Source organism: Monodelphis domestica, chromosome 2 (assembly GCF_027887165.1).
Source record: "Monodelphis domestica isolate mMonDom1 chromosome 2, mMonDom1.pri, whole genome shotgun sequence".
NCBI lineage: Eukaryota > Metazoa > Chordata > Mammalia > Didelphimorphia > Didelphidae > Monodelphis > Monodelphis domestica.
The window spans coordinates 345,494,476-345,514,067 of NC_077228.1; the positions used below are offsets into that span (position 1 = coordinate 345,494,476).

The following is a 19,592-nucleotide window of genomic DNA, read 5'->3' on the forward strand; positions in this document are numbered from 1 at the left end:
ACAAGGTTGAAGGATAAGGGGTTCCGTAATAACTATGGGGTTTCCAAGTTCTCCCACATCAACTTCCAAAGTCCTCATGAACTCTTTTCTGATTGGGTTTCCCCAATCCTATGCTTTTCTTATTCTAATTTATTGCACAAATTATCTGATCTAACTTATTTCCAAATATCCTTACTGATTAAATGATATGCTGCCTGAGTCTGTCTCCTCAGTCAAGTTCACATACACAAGGTAAGAAAGATCTTCTTGCCCCTTTCTGCCAACCACTGTACTTTAACCACTATCAAATCATTGACTCAACTCTTCCCAAAATGTAGATTTGTTGTGAGAGAGAGAGAGAGAGAGAGAGAGAGAGAGAGAGAGAGAGAGAGAGAGAGAGAGAGAGAAAGAGAGAGAGAGAGAGAGAGAGAGTGAGAGAATTGTTTATGTCTATGTTGTTTATATAACACAGGTACCAAAGTCTAAATTCAATCCCTATATTTTCAATATTAAGTCAATATTAAGTTCCCTCTTAAACAGCCATCACTAATGTTCAATGTATATGCAATCCACAAATGGTTTAATAAAGTTTCAGTTTCTCCATAAATCATTTTTAATTGCTATGCATTATGAATACTATTGATTATTAAAACAGATATTAAGAAAAATAGCAATATTGCAAAAGAAATGTTAAGCATGACTTACCCCATCCAAAAGGGTATTTGACAAATGAATACGAAGATCCTTACGGAATGGAAATTCCAAATTTGACACATGAAAAACTGAGTTGTCTCTATCTATCATAAAAACTTCATTTGTGCCATCAATCAACATCATGTACCTAAAAAATGATACAGTGCAAATTATTCAGATTCACAACATCCTGAAAAAATTCTAAATGATAATAAATTATTAACAAAAGATTATAAGAAATATGGAATCATGATAACCAAGACTGCAAAAATGTTCTTTGTTTGCTTAGTTCTAAAAATATATATTTCATAATGAATACAGTTAGAATCAAAAAAGGAAAGGAAAACTGAAAAAAATTTGCAACAAATTCCTCTGATAAAAATCTGAGATAAAAATATTTTTAAGGGATTTATGCATAAAACAAAAAGACAAGGGCTATTCTCTAACAGATAACTGGTCAAAGTAATTTGGAATGGATGAATGAATAGATAGAGAGACAGAAAGACATTCTTTGACCCACTAATCCTACTACTAATATATGTCCAAAGAGTTCAAAGAAAATGGGAAAGGTCCAATAGTACAAAATATTTATAGCAGCACTTTTTGGTAAAAAAAAAAGAATGGAAAATAAAATGAGTTCCCATCAAGTTGGGATGCTATTAAGCAATTATCAAGTTTTTGTTTTTAAAGACATACAACCTTAGACATACTTGTACAAAGAATTATCAAGTAGGGGACAGCTAGATGGTTCAGTGAATTGAGAGCAAGGCCTAGAGATGGGAGATCCTGGTTTCAAATATAGGCTCAGACACTTCCTAACTATTTGACCCTGGGCAAGTGACAACCACCACTGCTTAGTCATCACCACTCTTCTACTTTGGAACCAAAAAATATTAATTCTAAGGTAGAAAGATAGAAGGTAAGGAGTTTTTGTTTTTGTTTTGTTTCTTAAAGGAAAGGAAATGAATGAGCTATTTCATGTTGTAAAGGGTGGGTAAGGGAATATATGGAAAGATTTCTCCATCATTCTAAAAAAATGTAATAGTTAACAAATAAGACCATCAAAAAGAAAGCTATTTCATACAATGCAGGGTTATCTACTGTTAGCTACAGATAATTACCATCCTGCCTTCAATGATAATTGTAACCTACATTATTTAAGTAATATCCCATTATACTCAATATCAAATTTTAGTAATAGATTTCTATTTACATATTGAACATTGCAAAATCTTATTCTATTAAATTTCATTCTCAACAAACAAGGTAGTTAATGTTTTCTATGAAATGTACTCTAACTAAATAATAGACTAATTTTTTAAATCTGGTAGCAAACTAATAACTCACTCCTAGCCAGTTCCATTCAATCTCAATTTTTTCCACTATAAAATAGGTCTAATACGTGCACCATCAAACTCACTGGTTTATAAGGAAAACATTTTGCAAACTACAGTAATATTTTATGATTAATCACTATTCTAAATCTCTTGTCTTATGTCAGTATAGTATATACAATGGCAAAAATGACAAGTTTGCTATATATAAATATATATATATATATATATATATTATATAAATAATATATCTGATGTGGAATAAAGGCAAAGTTTAAGTACATCCACAAAGAAAATGTTATGCATTATCGCATAAAGTTACCATCAAAAAAATTAGAAAAAGCAGATATCAAATAAGAAAAATGATAAAAAATAAAACAAAAGTTCTAACACATATGCAAAGACCCAGACCTTCCTCTCATAAAACTGCCTACTGTTAGATTTTGCAAAGAATACAAGAGTCTGATTCAGAATATGTGGTTTGAAGGGCAATTCCATTCATTATTACCCAAAAATGACCGTAGCTAAGTCATTTTCCTTCTTTGGGTTCTCAGTTTCTTCATCTATAAAATGGGTATTGGACTAAATGATCTCTAAAGTTCCTTCTTGCTCTAAATCTATGATCTTATGTCAATATTGTATATACAGTGGTTAAAAAAAAACAACAAGTTCTCTACAAGTAAAAAATAACAAGCATAAACCGTTATAATTTGTCCACTGCAGATTAAAGGCAAAGTTTAAGCATAACCGACAAGAAAATGCTATTCATTATCAAAGAAAAGTTGGTGGGGGGAAAACTTGCCACCTTAAAGAAGGATATGCAGAAAATGACTAATTCAGACTAAAGGAAAAACTAATCTTTGTCCATGTATGTCTAAGTCTGTAGGTCTTTAAAAACAAAACAATGGTTCATCAAGGTGTGGTGGCAACCTTAAGCATTCAAAAGCTGTACAAATAAAGGATAAGATGAGGCAGGTTCTATTACACTGGAAAAACCTGTAATGTGGTTCTGGTAACAAGTCTGTTTTCTGAGATCCCGTGTAGCTAATTTACATAAGGACACAGTTCCAGTAAGTTGACCACCTGATGATGAAGAATTGTTTTTGACCATGACAACCCATGAAACAAAGAAAAAATGAAAAATAGGGAAATGTTAGCTCAAAAGACAAGATGCACTAAGTCACATAACATGGTCAAAGGATAACAGTTGGACTATGAAAGTGTTCTACTGGTATCCTTGAGATACCAAGAGAAAATGAGAGAAAAATACTGAAAAAAGGCAGTCAAGAAAGTATCAATAAGTATGAACCTATTTTCCCATTTTTACAAAAATCTTTATTAATCATCCACACAGAAAACACAAGTATTCTCAATAAGGATATTAGTACAAAACCAGTAGCCTTCCACAAGCAATATGCAACAGTTGACCACATCTTTATCAATTTGCAATTAAAAGATGCAGAGAATATAATTTCCTAGCGTGCTTACTGTTTGTTCATTTTTTTTAAAGCATTTGATTCCATAGAACAAAACAGAGAATAGATCAGATTGAAGAGAAATTTCCTCTGGTTGGTAAGATCCTCCAGATGTTAACATTATTCATGTTGCATCAAGCTTTAAAAAATTTACAGTCTCCTAGAAGAGATTTGTAAACCATTCAAAGGTCAGTACAAACTCCTTTCTTCTAACAGAGGAAAAAAGCAAGAGGATAAAGAATGACTGACTATTGCCCAGATTTCCAGACACATTTAGATGTACTCTCCACAGAGCTTGTTTTTTTCTTTTTTTGAAAAATCAAATACATTTATTAAAGTTCAATTTCAAAACAAATCTTCATGTGGTTATGAGGAGTCTAGGAAAACTTGTCCAGGCAATGTCAACTTGGAGGTAAAGGGCTGGCTAGGACACCTGAAGAGTGGGACACCATGCTTAGAGCCCTTTTTAATGTTCATCACTTTTTGGTTTTCCAAAGCTGAGGCATCTTTCCCTGCTGTTGGAGTTTCCCAATGGCCAGGACCAGCAGCAGTTTACCTAAATGTAGATTTTTGGCTTTGTTTAAGGGAGTAAAATTCCCTCATTAAATCTTCTACTTCCCACTGTTCTTCCTTCTGTTTCCTGCAGCAAAGCAAGGCCTCTGGGTCAATGAGGTGAGCTTCAGTTTTGAAGACATAAACGCCGTCTCCCAGAACACATTTCCCATAGGTGTGATTACTGCATCAAAGGTGGAGCCATTGTTGTGAATGAAATTGGTCTGGTCAAACAGTAGGTAGACATAATTGATAGTGTCGGCCAGGAAGAAAGATTACATCTGGTTTTCCAATTTGTGATCTCTTAGGTCTTTAATTGTTGCAAATCCACAGTTCACCTTGCTGATTTTTTCAATAGATTCCAAAGCATCTCTCCCAAGTTCTAAGAGAGTGGGGTCCCCTGTGGCTTCGTATGGGTACATGGCACAAATTATGTGTATCTAGGACAAATATTAAGGATAGATGTTGTTGTTCTTCAGTCATTCCAGTCATGTCTGATTCTTCATGACTATATATTTGGGGTTTTCTTAGCAATAATAAATGGAATGTTTTGCCATTTCTTTCTCTAGTTAGATGAAGAAACTGAGACAAACTGGGCTAAGCAACTTGCCCAGGATCCCACAGCTAGTAAATGTCTAAGGCCAAATTTCAACTCAGAAAGATGAGTCTTTCTGATTCCAAGCCCAGAATTCTAACCACTATACCACCTAAGGCAGATGAATTGAGCTCAAGTTGAATAGGAGGAAGAGAGTGGAACAGGACTTCCAGAAATTACAGACTTCTTTTATTTCCATGAAAGCAAAATCCTATCTTTTCAATACTCAAATTATACCAACATTCTAACATGGTGATATTATTGTTATCACACAAAAGACAATGGAGAAATAACATATGGAGAATGTGAGCAGGGTACAACATATAATCAATAAGGAAATTCAACTAGTACCTTGTGATGTCAGTGGAAAGCAAAAAAGATTTCCTAATACTTTTAGACACCCCCACCCATGGCAGTGATAGCAAACCTATGGCATAGTGCCAAAGGTGGCACACAGAGCACTCTCTGTGGGCACATGACCACTTCCACCACCCCATGACACCCCGAGGCTTTTCTAGACAGGCAGAGGGATCTGGCCAGAGCTTTTCCCTTCCCCCTCTCCACCAATATTGTTTCATATTGCCTGCCTCTCTACCCAGCAGCCCAATGGGAGGGTAAAGTGGGGGACTCACAGGTGGCAGAGCTGGAAGGGATCAGAGCACTGGGGCCACTCCCCTCTCCACACTTACTGAGGACATTCCTCATTTCACCTACCCCATTAGCTCAGCAGTGGGAGCACTTTCTCCCTCTGCTGTGTGGGGTAAGGGGGATGGAGGTGGAAGTGGGGAGTGGGGTGGGTTCCAGAACTTGGTCAGGGGGAAGGGCATGACACTCAGTCTAGAGGGTGGGGTGGAGGCAGGGCCTGGCCCTCTATCTCTAATAGGATCACCATCACTACCCTATAGTGATCATTTGGAAGACACAGATAAGAATCACAGTAAGATGGATATGTATGAATGGGTTTAAATCAGCTTCACAGAAGGAAATTCCTGAATTAACAAAGTAGAGGTCAATTTAAATATTGAGTATTTGATAAGCAGGAAATAGAATTAAAGCAGTATGGGGCACAATAAATATAAAGGAAGACTTTTTAGCTATTACACAGGTACAAAAATAGTTTAAGATACTTTATGGAAATAGTGAGCTCCACATTACTAGAACCCAACCTAGATCACCATTTTTCAAGGAAGTGGTAATGTGATTCCCACATAAGCTCAAAGGTTATGATTCTATTAATATTTTACAATTTCAGTGTTATTTCTTCATATGTACTTGGTATTTAACTGGGTAGAAACAAAAGAAGCAATAAGATAATCATAGAGAATTTTCCACATCAAGAGAACCTATAGTGAGGGACAGATATTGGAAATATATATAATACATGACAGAAGAAACTCAGTTCTAAACAGAATTAAGAATGATGTTTTGTGGCAAAGGCAATTTTGATATTTTTAAGGTATAACGAGCATAATAATGTTCAATGCAACCTGAATTCATTACCTTCCTGCCCCAAATCCCAAACTCTTTTCCTAAATTCCATATTACTGTCTAAAATACCACTCCTCTCCTACTTGTCTGGGTTTACAATCTATATCTCAACCCCAATTCTTTTCTCTTACCCACTATCCCTAAATCTTTGGTCAAGGCCCTGTAAACCTTAAAATTTCTTAGACTTATAAATGTTGGAAATTTCACCATTGGGAAATTTCGTACTTGGAAAATTGCATACTGATAGTGGGAACTCTATTGGAATGTGAATCCCATTGGCAAGGGAGGTTCCTCCTCCTCCCTTCTTAAGATTACTTTAGGACAGAAACCTTCTGCTGAACAATGGAAAGGGCTTTGACCTATGCTTAAGCATAGAACAGGAAGTTCTTTGAGTCATGATTGATTTTAGAATTGATACAATCTCCACCCTACTCAGTCCTAACAGGATTGAGGAAGGGCTGCAGCCTAGATCAAAATTTAATTATTCCAATCTCCACCCTACTCAGGGTAACAGGATTTAGGAAGGGCTGCAGCAAAGGATCAAGATTTAATTATTTGAGAATATGATCTTCAACAGACATGTGCAAAGCCACAGACCTCTGGGCGGTCCTGGGTTAAGCTAGAGCCACCATTGGCACAGGGAAGACATGGACAGTGATTGGTAGATGTGAGAACTGAGGGGAGGGAACTTGGATGGTTTCCTTAAAGATAGCGGGGTCTGAGGACTAGGGTGGTTGGTTGGAGAAGTGCTCTGAGAAGCTTGCTCTGAAGGAAGCTGGAGGTGGAGGCCCCTGAGACTGTTTCTCCATTTTGGTCACGTGAGTGATAGGGACTGATCTCTTTTCTTTGCCTCAGCTATCTAAGGGCTTGGGCCTTTTGGCCCAGCCTAAACAGAGGGGGTATTTAAGCCCTATTCCCTTCTCTCCCCTTTCTCTCTCTCTCCCTCTCTATCTCTAATACCTTTCTTCCTCCTGTTTGTAATTAAACTCCATAAAAGGTTGACTGCTGACTTGAGTTTTCATTAAGGAATTACATAGCTGAATTCCTTGGCGACCTTAAATTAATATATATCAGTCTTTTAAAGTGATTTCCTTGTCACAGCCCACTGAGTTTACCTTTATAATATCTCCCCTTTCTCCTGTCGCTATCCTAGTATAGGCCTTCATTATCTGACACCTGGACTATTGCAATAGCTTCCTAGTTAGCTTCTCTTCCATGAGTCTCTCCCCACACCAGTCCGTCCTCCTCTTAGCTGTCAAAGTGATTTCCCTAAAGTACAGGTCGTTACCCATTTAACACCAATGCCTCATCATCATCATCACCAGGATCAAGTATGAAGTCCTATTTGGCATTCAAAATTCTTCACAACCCACCACCCCAGTATTCTCACATCTTTCATCCTCCCACCCACCACATCCTCTATGATCCAGTGACATCAGCTTCTTTGTTACTGCTTGCACAAACATTCCATCTTCTAATTGGGCCCATAACTGGAATCCTCTCCCTCCTCATCTCAATCTCCTGCCTTTCCTGGATTCCTTCAAGTCCCTGATAAAACTCTACTTTCTACAGGAAGCTTTTCCCAATCCCAATTGATACTAGTACCTTCTTTTTTCTTGCTTCCTCCAATGTTTTATGATAAACATAGTTGTATGTATATTGCTTCCCCCCATTGGACTGAGTTCCCTGAGAGTGAGGGTTGTCCTTCACCTTTCTTTGTGTTCCCAGTGTCTATTCCAGTACCTGGTACATATTAGGAATTCAATAAATGTTTATTAACTGACTAAATAACTGCTAATAAGCCAGAGCAGCTGGATTGACTGTATGACTTCATGCTATGGTTGGTCTCTCCTTCTCTTTCTTCTCCTTCTTCATCTCCATCTCCCCCTCCATCCCCCTGCCAAGGATAAGCTGACCAGTTCCATTCAGTCCATCATGAGAGTTATTAGCCAGGTAGCAATTAGTTTTTTCGGTATATCAAAATATAATTAACTACAAAGAAAAAGGGCTTATAACCAGCATCTGAAAAGGGAATTACGAAGAAAACATTAAAACATTATTGAATTCTACTTATCAATATTTTATATTATTTCTCCAAAGTTACTAATAATTGATATTGAACTTTTCAAGACATCTTTCCTGGTTTTGAAGACCAAAACCATACTTGGTACACAGAAGGAACTTGGGAGAATGCTAGCTTTCTATGAGCTTAGAAACATTCCACAAAACAAAGAAATTATCTATTCTCTGGTAGTTTGGAAGAATGACTCTATCTGATTCTGATACTTATCTAAAGGAAGTTCACTAATGATCTATCTGATTCATCTTTCAAAACTGATTTATTATAGATATGCTATTTCCTGTTTTGTCAATTTGGGTATTTTTTTTTAAACCCCTACCTTCCATCTTGGAGTCAATACTGTGTATTGGCTCCAAGGCAGAAGAGTGGTAAGGGCTAGGCAATGAGGGTCAAGTGACTTGCCCAGGGTCACAGAGCTAGGAAGTGTCTGAGGCCAGATTTGAACCTAGGACCTCCCACCTCTAGGCTTGGCTCTCAATCCACTGAGCTACCTAGCTGCCCCTGAGAGGTTTTATATTATTAAAGATGCTCATTAATTTCAGAAAGGCAGAACAGGGCTCAAAATTAGGGGAGTCTGAGTTCAAAACTAGTTACGATATTAGTTTAGTGACCTTAGACAAAAAAATCATTTAACCTAATTAAGTCTTAGTTTGTGTGAAATGGGGTTACCAGTACTCACAATGCCCACCTCATGAACTTGCAAGGAAAGCACATGAAAAACCTTAAGGCGATATAAAAGTGAGCTGCCATTTTCTTTCAAATTCTCAAATTTAATATCATAAAGGAATAGTAATAATTAATCTGACAATTCCCTTAATTTCATTTGTTTCTAACATTGGTATTTTAGTATAACTTCCCCTTTATAAAAATTTACTAATTGATTAATAATGTTATTAGTCTTTTCCAAAAAGCAGCTTTTGGACTTACTAAATCAACTAAGTTTACCTTTCTTCTTCCAGAAGACTCCGGCTGTGGTAATTTCTTTTTGATTGCTCTGCCTTGATGTTATTTGATTCATTTTATATATTTACCAAATACTGAACTTAATAAACATTTATCTCACATTATATAAGTATTCAGCACAATATATTAGCCTCTTAATATAGCTTTGTTTATATACCATAGATTTGAAATCTACTAACTGTACTGTATAAATATTTAAACTAATCTGAAATTGTTTTTTTTTTAATTTCACATTGAGTTCATGCAATGTTCAATACTAATTTTAGATTCCATATAAGATATTTGAATCACAGATCTAAAATTGGAAAGGACCTCTGAGGGTATCTAGTCCAATCTAAATATGCACCTGTCCTTCTGGATAATAGTATCATTGCTTCCTTCTGTGTTTATTTATCACAGTCTGTAATTGTATTCCAGAAGGGCAGCCTGGTATGGAAGAAAGAGTGCTAAGCTTAGAGTCAAAGGAGACCTTCAGTTTAAATCTTATCTCTAATGATTAAAAGATAATGATTAAAAGATATATGACTTCCTGCATGTTATTTAAGTCTTTCTATGTCTAAGTTTTCTCTTTTACAAAATGAATTTATAGGGGAAAATTGTAGAATATTCTTCATAAGCATCAAATGAAATAATGTATATTGAGTGCTTTGAAACCTTAAATTATGTGATTTATAATAATGGCTATTATGCACAGCACTTCAAGGTTTGCAAAGAACCTTACATATATTATCTCATTTGATGTTCACAATTAATTTTTACAGTTTACAGATGAGAAAACAGAGGGTAAGATAAGTGACTTGCCCATGGCCACAGAGTTAGATATCAACATCTTCATTTTAAGGAAGATCACAAAGATAAGTAGCAAAGCTAGAATTCAAATTGCATCTTTTTATTTGAAATCTAATGCCTTTGACCTTACATAAGAGATAGATGTCTTCCATTCAGGTTTTCACCTTTTTTTTAAACCTTATAATCATATTCTCAATTTCACTTCTCATGTTCAGAGTAGGGCAAGGTTCAATATTGATTTTTCATTTTCTTTTGCTTCTTAAAAGACAGCAAGTTCTCCCTTTAAGGGTCCTTTTTATCATGTTCTATAGGCTAATGATGTCATACAAATGAGATAAGGGACAGTCTGAATGTTCCAAAGGAATACTCAAACAGTAAAATGATCCTATGCTTAACCTTTTTAATATAATGGAACCCTTTGGCAACTTAATGAGTCTAATGACTTTAAACATATAAAGTGGAATACATAGGATTACAAAGGAAATTAATTATATTAATTATACTGAAATACAATTATGAATTAAAAAAAACAAAACAAATTTACAGACCCTGAATTAAGAACCTCTGACCTAGAGGAAGGTCTCTAGCACTTTGAATGGATACTCTACGACTCTGTGAAGGATCTAAGGAAGAAAAAGAGAAATAATCACAGAAGACACGAATGGGATACAATAGGCACCAATGGACAGTCACATCAACGATATCACATATCCACCGAAGCAAGGAAATCAGATTATAACCTAACAAATTTAGAACTCAAAGGCACCATAGAGTTCCTGAATTCCAAATCCCTCATTTTACAAATGCAAAAAATGAAGTATTGAGAGTTTAAGTGACTTACCTAGAGTCCTATGAAAAGTAAATGTCTGAAATAAGATTTGAACACAGGTCAAGATTGACAAGTGAGGCAGTTAGGTGGTATAGTGGATAGAATGCCAGGCCCAGAGTCAGGAAGACTCATTTTTTTGAGTTCAAATGTGGCCTCAGGCAATTATTACCTGAAGGATCCTGGGCAAGTCACATAGCCCTGTTTGCCTCAGCTTTCTCATCTATAAATATAACTAGAGAAGAAAATGGCAAACAAACCTAGTATCTCTGCAAAGAAAACTCTAAATGGGGTCATGAAGAGTCAGACATGGCTGAAAATGCCCAAACAGTAATAAGAGATACTAACATGTGTTTTGGAATGTATGTATACATATCATATATGTGTGTATGTGTGTGTGTCTGTATACACACACATTTAAAATCAATTAGTTCATTGCTTTTCAAGAAAAAAACAACTTTCTCAGTCAAACTAAAGAACACTGACAGAATTTCTGTATTATATTAATTATATCTTTAAAACATCACCCAATATTTTGTCAAAAATAGATAAAATCTTCTTGCCCAGAGATCACCTCACTGAATCCATCTTATTTATTTCTTGGTTTCATGGCCTTTTCACTTTAAACATTTCTATTTCTTTTAGTTCTTCTTGTATTTGCATGGTTTTCAAGCCCAACCGTGTCATTTGGTAACTCACTCAATTTGATACCATAGCAATTTTATCATCCTCTGCAGCTCTTACATTATATCAGTAATTTTTAATCATAATCAGAAAAGTATTTAATGTTTTATGCATTTAATGTCCAAATGTTTTTTGTCCTTCTCTGAAATGTGTGGGTGGAGGGGTTAATCTATGAAATGGTGACATAATGTACATCTAATTATTTTGTTATTTTATCATGTTTAGATTTCCTGGGAAACTAAATTTTTTTTTCAAAAGAAACCCTTACCTTCCATCTTGGAATTAATGCTGTGTATTGGTTCCAAGGCAGAGGAGGGCTAGGCAATGGGGGTCAAGTGACTTGCCCAGGATCACACAGCTAGGAAGTGGCTGAGGCCACATTTGAACCTAGGACCTCCGGTCTCTAGGCCTGGCTCTCAATCCACTGAGCCACCCAACTGCCCCCGAAACGATTTTTTTAAATATGTGACATTCCCCAGTTTATCCAATATTAAGACTACTGGGTTGAAAGATGAACTTAAAAGATTATATATAAACTAATGAAACGGGAAATTTAAACCTAATAAGGTTATGTGACTTCACAAAGGCCACAAAGGCAGTGATATGCAGCAGTCATTTCCTTTTGTAAAAAAAAAACTTAACATGCATTTTATAAGTGGTATCTTCCTTTTGAATACTTTTTCTTTGTTTCTAATTGTGACAATGCTTTGCCCAGGTGAGTTGAATTCTTCTTAACTTTTCCTTTTTAGAAAGAATAGAATGCAACCTCTTTACAAAATATTCCTGGAAAGTTCCTGGAAATTTTCCTATACAATTCCTTGAAATACAGTAATGAGAGTCTTTTCTTCTATATTCTCTGGAACCCTAATAATTTTGAAGTTTCCATTTATTTATTTGTCCAACAAAGCTATCAACTTTATCTGCTATGTTTCCTATTTTGAATTATCTTCTAAAATTTTTGCTTCCATTTCCACTAAATCTTGTCATTCTGTCTTCTACTATATTTCACCTGTGTCTAGTTACTTATAAAAAAACTTTCAGATTCTCTATACTGCTTTCTATTATGGTAAGTTATATCACTTTCTATGCTGTGTATATGTTGCATATAATACAGTACTTTTGTACTATCAGCAAACTAGTGCAGTAGATTAAGAATGCTGAGCCCAGAGTAAGAAAGATTTGAATTCAAATCTTGTCTCAGACACTTACTAGTTATATGACCCTGAGTAAGTAACTAAACACTCAAGATTCCTCAACTGTAAAACGGAAATGATAGTATCCACCTTCCACAGTTGTTGTGAGAAACAAATCAGATATTAAATTGCTTAGTACAGTGTATATATTAAGTGCTACATAAATGCTAGCTACTATTACTATTATTAAGTATTGTTGTAAATGAGCCTCTTTTTCTGCTCTTCTTTATATGTAGATATGTTCACATTTGTTGATATTTGTCAAGTTCATAATAAAATAAGATAAAATGCACACAAACACATGAATACAAAGTATTTAATTTCTAAAAACAATCTTCCTCATTTTTGGTTAAGAAGGCCTTCATAAGATACACAATAAATATGTTACAAAACCAGTGCTTTTCATGTTCAAAGCGCACAAATGCGGAAGTCATAAATATCTGAATTTGAATGAAGCCTCAGATTCTTGTACAAGTAGGTGTGTGTCCTTGAGCAAGTCACTTAACCTCTCTGTACCTCAATTTCTCATCTGGAAAATAAGGAAGTTGGATTCAAAGGCTTCAAAGGTTCCTTCCAGTTATTAATCCTATGAGCTTAGTTCAACGTTTCTATAGGGTTTCCTATATGTGGGCTATATAATCTTTACTCTCCTATCTCTTAAGCTTAAGCTTATTTTATATATCACATCAATCATGAATAACAACAGAAGATAGATAGCAGATTGGTTAAACTGATAAAAGGACAAAATGACAAATACTGGAGGGCATGTGGCAAAATGGGATCAATAATATATTGTTGGTAGAACTGTGAACTGGTCTAACCATTTTAGAAAGCAATGAGGAATTATGCCCAAAGAGTTATAAAGTTGCATATACCTTTTGACCCAGCTATGACACTATTAGATTTATTTCCTGAAGTAATCAGGGAAAAAAAGGAAAACAATCTATATTCTCTTAAATATTTAAGCTGTCTTTGGTGGTAAAGAACTAGAAATTGAGAGAGGATGATCATCAATTGGAGAATGACTAAACAAGTCATATGATTGTGATGGAAACTATTGAGCTATTTTAATAACCTAAATTATTTTGGTAAGAATCAGAAGCAACAAAAATTGCAAGAGTAAGCAATCAAAATCAAAACTGAAGAAATTTAACCAAGTGATATCTCTCAATCTATCAAGTAACTTTGTTTTCTAAACACAGGAACAGTGAAAACAAATTTCTGGCCTAAAATATTTTCATGTTCTGAAACAAGTTTATGAAATTTACTATAATAAGGGAAAACATGAACAAACAACACATTCAATTACTACTATATATAATATGGAAATTGTGAAGGGTTAAATTTTTTGGGTAGGAGTTTGAACAAAAACCAGTGCACAGTTTATTAAATACAAAATACTTAGTTTATTATTAGGAAATTTGGATAGGAAATAGGAAGGAGGAAAGTGAAAGTAATCTTATAATAGCTTTTAACTGTATCCCAGATCCCAATTCTAACTAAATTTCTCTTAAAAAACCCTACATCTATCTGCCTCAAAGGGCAGTATCTTCTGCTAGTTCAAAGTCCTTACCTACTCTCACCATCTAATAATATAACAACCATCTATCTACCTATCTACCCAAGTTATTAATAATCCATGAGGTTATTAAGGCCTTAATTCTGTTCTCTGTCTCCGACCAGAGGGAATGCTAGCAGCACACTCTCTTCCCAGGAGAACCAGACAAAAAACCTTTTGCAACTGTTTCCAAAAACTAACTCCCCTCGGCCACACCCTTCTAAACTGTCACTGACAAGCAGCAAAGCAGGGGGTCTCTTACTGAAAAATATTATTGCTCCTTTTCCTCTCAAATATAAAAAAGAAATTAATAAAAACTCTCTTAACAGAACTATACTGCTATTCTGTTCTTAGCACCATAAATAAAATAAAGTAAATCTACAATCAAATGTAGGAAGACTTTCTGCCTCATCCAAGAACAAAGATTATAAGTGTTGATAAGCTTAACAAAATTATAGAATTTTTTTTATAAAACCAAAATGTCAAATATACTGTTAAAATACTGCCTTGGTCACTCTGATAACCACGCAACCACCAGTTCTTTCCATATCCTAGGAGATCTTCCATAATTCACAATTAGGTGCTCTTTTACTATAACAGCTCACATTTATTTACAAATCAATTTTAAGTTTTTCAAAGAATTTTACTAGTATTTTGTTTGATACTAACAATACTCCATTGAAGTACTATTATTCCCATTTTACAGATGAGGAAACTGAGGTTCCAAGATATTCTGGCACAGAGCTATTAATTATCTCAGGGAATATTCAAATCCAGTTCTTCCTGACTTCAATTTTCCATCCACTAAGCTACACTACAGAGCCTGACTAACTTTGGGTATCTAATATCTGTCATATTTTTTGCTGTATTTGACTATTCAAAGATAATTATCCTTAACAAAGAAAATAAAAGCAAAACAATTAAAGTACCCTACCTTCTCTTTGACACCAGAAGACATAGAGGGTCAAGTCTTGCTTCACTCACTACCTATGTGACATTGGGCAAATGATTTAAACGACCTAAAACTTAATTTCCTCATCTGTAAAATGAGGGGGTTGGATTAGACAGCCTCTGAAATCCCTTCATCTCTTTAACATTTTAATCATCATCTCAGTGAAATATCTGACTTAAATATTTCAGTGGGCATATAATATCAATGTGGGCAATCTCTCCAACGATACAAATCGAAATCATCAATACCTTCTCAATATGAGCAATTCTTTTTCATATCTTCCTAAAAATCCTCCATATAAAATCTTCCAACACACTAGGAACCTTCCTACAGCTCTGGAAAATTATAAAGGGGCAGGCAAGTTGTCCATTGTCTATCCCCTACCCCCCTAGCAAAACTGTCATAATGCCTCTCTGATATCCTTTATACTGCTTCTCCTGGATAATTTTTCCTTGGCAATATTATAGTAAAATGAAAGTAATAAATATGAATCATAAAAAGAAATAAAAAAGATCCTCTAGAAAATGAGGCAACAAAGAAACCAAACTATATATATATATATATATATATTTATATAAAAATTGTAACTACTTTGATGGAAAAACAGGAACACTGATGCATTGCTGGTGGAGCTATACATTGTTCCAACCATTCTAGAAAGTATCTGGAGTTATGTGAATAGCATAATTAAATGTCCATACCATTTGACTCAGAGATTCCATTGTCAGGCATTCCAAGGAAATCAAAGACAAAATGAAAGTTCCGTATATACCAAAGTATTTTATAGCAGCACTTTTTATAGTAGTAAAGTTCTGGAAACAAAATAGAAATCCAACCAGTGGGGAATAATTACATAAATTGTGGTAAATTAATGTAATACAAGATTATTATAACCCAAAATAACCAAATAAAAGTAAGCCATTGATTTTATTTTCTTAATCTGTCAAAAATAGTAATAGATTTCAAGAGGAAATTGGCAAGTATGTGAAAATTTTAGACTCAAAAAACAAGTTCTCTCTTCCACAAAATAAGCTTTATGGCATTAAAAAAGGAAAGCTATAGTCTGGAATCAAGTGTTCCTATTAGAATTCTTTGCTTCCCAATACTGAAAACTAGGCCAAAAAAAAATACTCAAGTTCAATAAAAGAGATTCTCATATTACTTTGTGGTAGACACATTAGCTATCTGGAATATAATATTTTGTTATTTAGTTGTTTCAGTTATGTCTAACCCTTCATGACCTCACTTGACATTATCTTGGCAAAGATACTAGGGTGGTTTGCCATTTCCTTTTCCAGCTCATTTAACAGATGAGAAAACTGAGGCAAACAGAGTTAAATGACTGACGTGCCCACAGTCACACAGTTAGTAATATAATATAGGAAAATCTCAATTTCCTCAATGAAATAAAGTAAGCACTTCACTGTCAGGATCTTCAGGAGAGATGAATGCTTTTAAATAGACATTTTGATAATTCATCCACAATATTAAAAAATCTGCCATGGGTTTCAATATTTCTTTATATCGTCCCTTTAATCCTTCTAATAAACCAATATATGCAATAATAAGTATCTGTCCAAATTTTAGATGTATAATAAGTTGGTTTATCACTAATACTTCTTTAGAATCAGAGATGGCACTCTGCTACCACCTAGTGAACTGATATAATAATATGCATACAATTATTATTTGGGACTATCAATGAAAACTATTTTCTTTGGTGAATATTTGATTCACCTATTTAATAAATTATTCAACATAATCATATTCAATAAATATTTGTTAATTACCTACGTGCAAGGCACTGAGCTAGGTCCTCATGAGGAATTCAAAAACTTACAAGACGAATGATCTCATACAGCAAAATTGGCAGAATATGATTTAATTATGAAAAAAATTTCAAACAAATTTTCATTTGTACAGGCCTTCAGAATATATAAAAAACTAACAAACTACCATTTTCATGTTAAAATGAAATGTGATAATGTTATCACATCATTATAACACTAAATATCCATATTTATTGCAAGAATATTAACTTTTAGATAGCAAATTTAAATCTAAGAATAAACAATTTCAACTACTTGTAAAAGTAAATAAGAAATGTCCCAAGTGAGGTATAGATAAACATTTTAAAGCATATCATTTAACTCAACGAAATCTGCTCAAATAAAGTTTTCAGATTACTTAAAAACTTTAAGATTATTATTATTATTCACAATATACTAGATAGTTGGTTTTTTTAATACTTATAAACAGCCATATGAATTAACCTGTTCCACACATAAGAATGTTTTGTGTTATTCTAATTGGTTGTTTTTAAATTAATTGGTTATCCTCATAATAGGATCATCTTGTGCCTTTATCAACCCACCAAGCAAAATGTGTACCAAACACTCATTTACACTAATGACATGAGTACTATAGGTTATCAGAATTCCTTAAGGAATATACACAAGTACACAAATTCAAATTATAAAATTTGTAATAATCTACATCTATAAAAAGGTCTCTAAACAATAAAGTCAATGTTACAAAGAAAACCATTTCCTTTTCTACTCATATTCATCTCTATCTAGGATGAAAAATAGTAGCCATTAAAATGATGTGCATTAATGACACAAGCCAACAAAATGAGAAGAAAATTATAAATTTCAAAGATATTCAGTTTTTATGAGAAGTACTCACATCAAGAGATAGCACTGTTTACTTTTTGTCCTTGCTCTCAACATGATTAATTATTTTAAGTATAATTTTATAATTATCTATGTAAAACTGGATATAATACTGTACCCTTGGAAAACAGGTGTGATGTTCCTTTCAGATAATCATTAATATACCAAGCAAAAAAGTAGAGTTGTTCTTTTTTCAATTTTTAGCAAGTTTGGAATTTGAATGGAGCACAAAGACAGGTGTCCATCACCAAAATAACTTTACAAAGAATCTTTAATAAGAACATTATGACAACCTTACTCATTTTCATTCAATTAATATATTGAATGGCCTTCAGCCAAAAGTTCTTCAACCCACAGTATAAGGTAGATTCCATATTGTCACAGTGAGAGATATACCATTTATTCAAAGTATTAAAATTTCAAATCAACTTTTACAAATAATTTCAATGAATTAATTTCAAACAAATTTCAAATTTTATTGATTCATCAAAAATGTTTGACAATTTCTCCTTTCTGAATTCCTCCTTCTCCCCTATTCTATGAACATGAAATTAGCCTGATATCCCTGTCTTAATCCATGGTAAGACATATGGAGACAAAGTGCAAAAATCAGGGGGGAAAATGCTACTCTAAGCTCTCCAAATTTCATGTTCACTATTTCTACCACAAAGAAAAATGCTAATGGGAAAGAAAGTAAATTTCAAACTTTGTGATGTTTCAATTATATTTGCAACTGGAATAGACATTTCTACCCTAAGGTCTATATTGAGATTCTTTACTCATGCCTCATTACATTAGAGCAAATGTTTTCCCTATCTCTAACAGTTAATAAAGTCATCTGCTGATGAATTTGGGAGAACAAATAATATTTTACTTCTCTGTTTACCAGACAGACCAAGCAATCAGTACTCAGGTTTGAATTACGAGGTGTGGAAAAACTAGACATATTATTCATGAGCACACAGGACCAAGGAGAATTAGCAGTTTCTCAGTATGGCCAAACTATCCCTGATATGGCAGCTCCCTTCAGCATTTGTGTGACCAGGCCTCAGCCTCCTACATTCTACAGCATATGCCATCTAGAACAGCATGCAGTCACGCAGCACACTATCTTTCTCCAATTTAACCCACTTCCTTTTGTTGCCCAGACTGGCTTATACTCTCACTGGGGCAAGCAATGTCCACAAGGGCAATGACTGGCTTTAGAACAATATCTAGCACATGCAATAATTCCTAGGACAATGAAGAGATTTGGGCTCCTTCCCCAACTTTGTTCTGGGCAGCCAGATGGGTATGTAAATCAACAGATTTTGCTACTACTAATTAACAGCATGTAAGCTCTCACAAGAAAGAGAAGCAATGAATATCACTTCATCCATCATCCTAAACAGGAGTATACTTGTAGCATACCAGGTGGCATTTGGGAAGTATGGCTGATGTATTGATATTGTATTACCAGACACATGGTCAGATCTCTTAATGTTCATTGTGTAATAGGGACAGTCCAGGGGACTAGCAAGGGACAGGCAAATTCTTGGGCTGGGAGTGGACAGCCAGGCTACCTCTGCTGGGAGTAAGGTCATTAACATATAGCAGGGTTCCACTTGGACTACACACATTTACAAAGCATGGGATGGATTAAGACTCCACCTCTTTTATCGCGTCACTGTCAATTCAACCAATCTTAAACCTAAAACCCTCAATAAATTCTAGGGAACAAACCTCCCTCTTACAATCTCTCTTACAAACCCTCCTA

The 19,592-nt window shown here is 34.5% G+C and overlaps 1 protein-coding gene across 4 annotated transcripts in view; it reads right to left on the reverse strand.

Annotated features, from left to right (window-relative positions):
* Positions 1 to 19,592, reverse strand: part of RNGTT (RNA guanylyltransferase and 5'-phosphatase) — a 331,943-nt gene that overhangs the window by 241,098 nt on the left and 71,253 nt on the right. For all 4 annotated transcript variants that reach the window (XM_007484310.3, XM_056818579.1, XM_001376428.4 and 1 more), the window contains exon 9: positions 685 to 820. In XM_007484310.3, the coding sequence (XP_007484372.1) occupies positions 685 to 820 (136 nt within the window). The remainder of the gene's footprint in view (positions 1 to 684; positions 821 to 19,592) is intronic.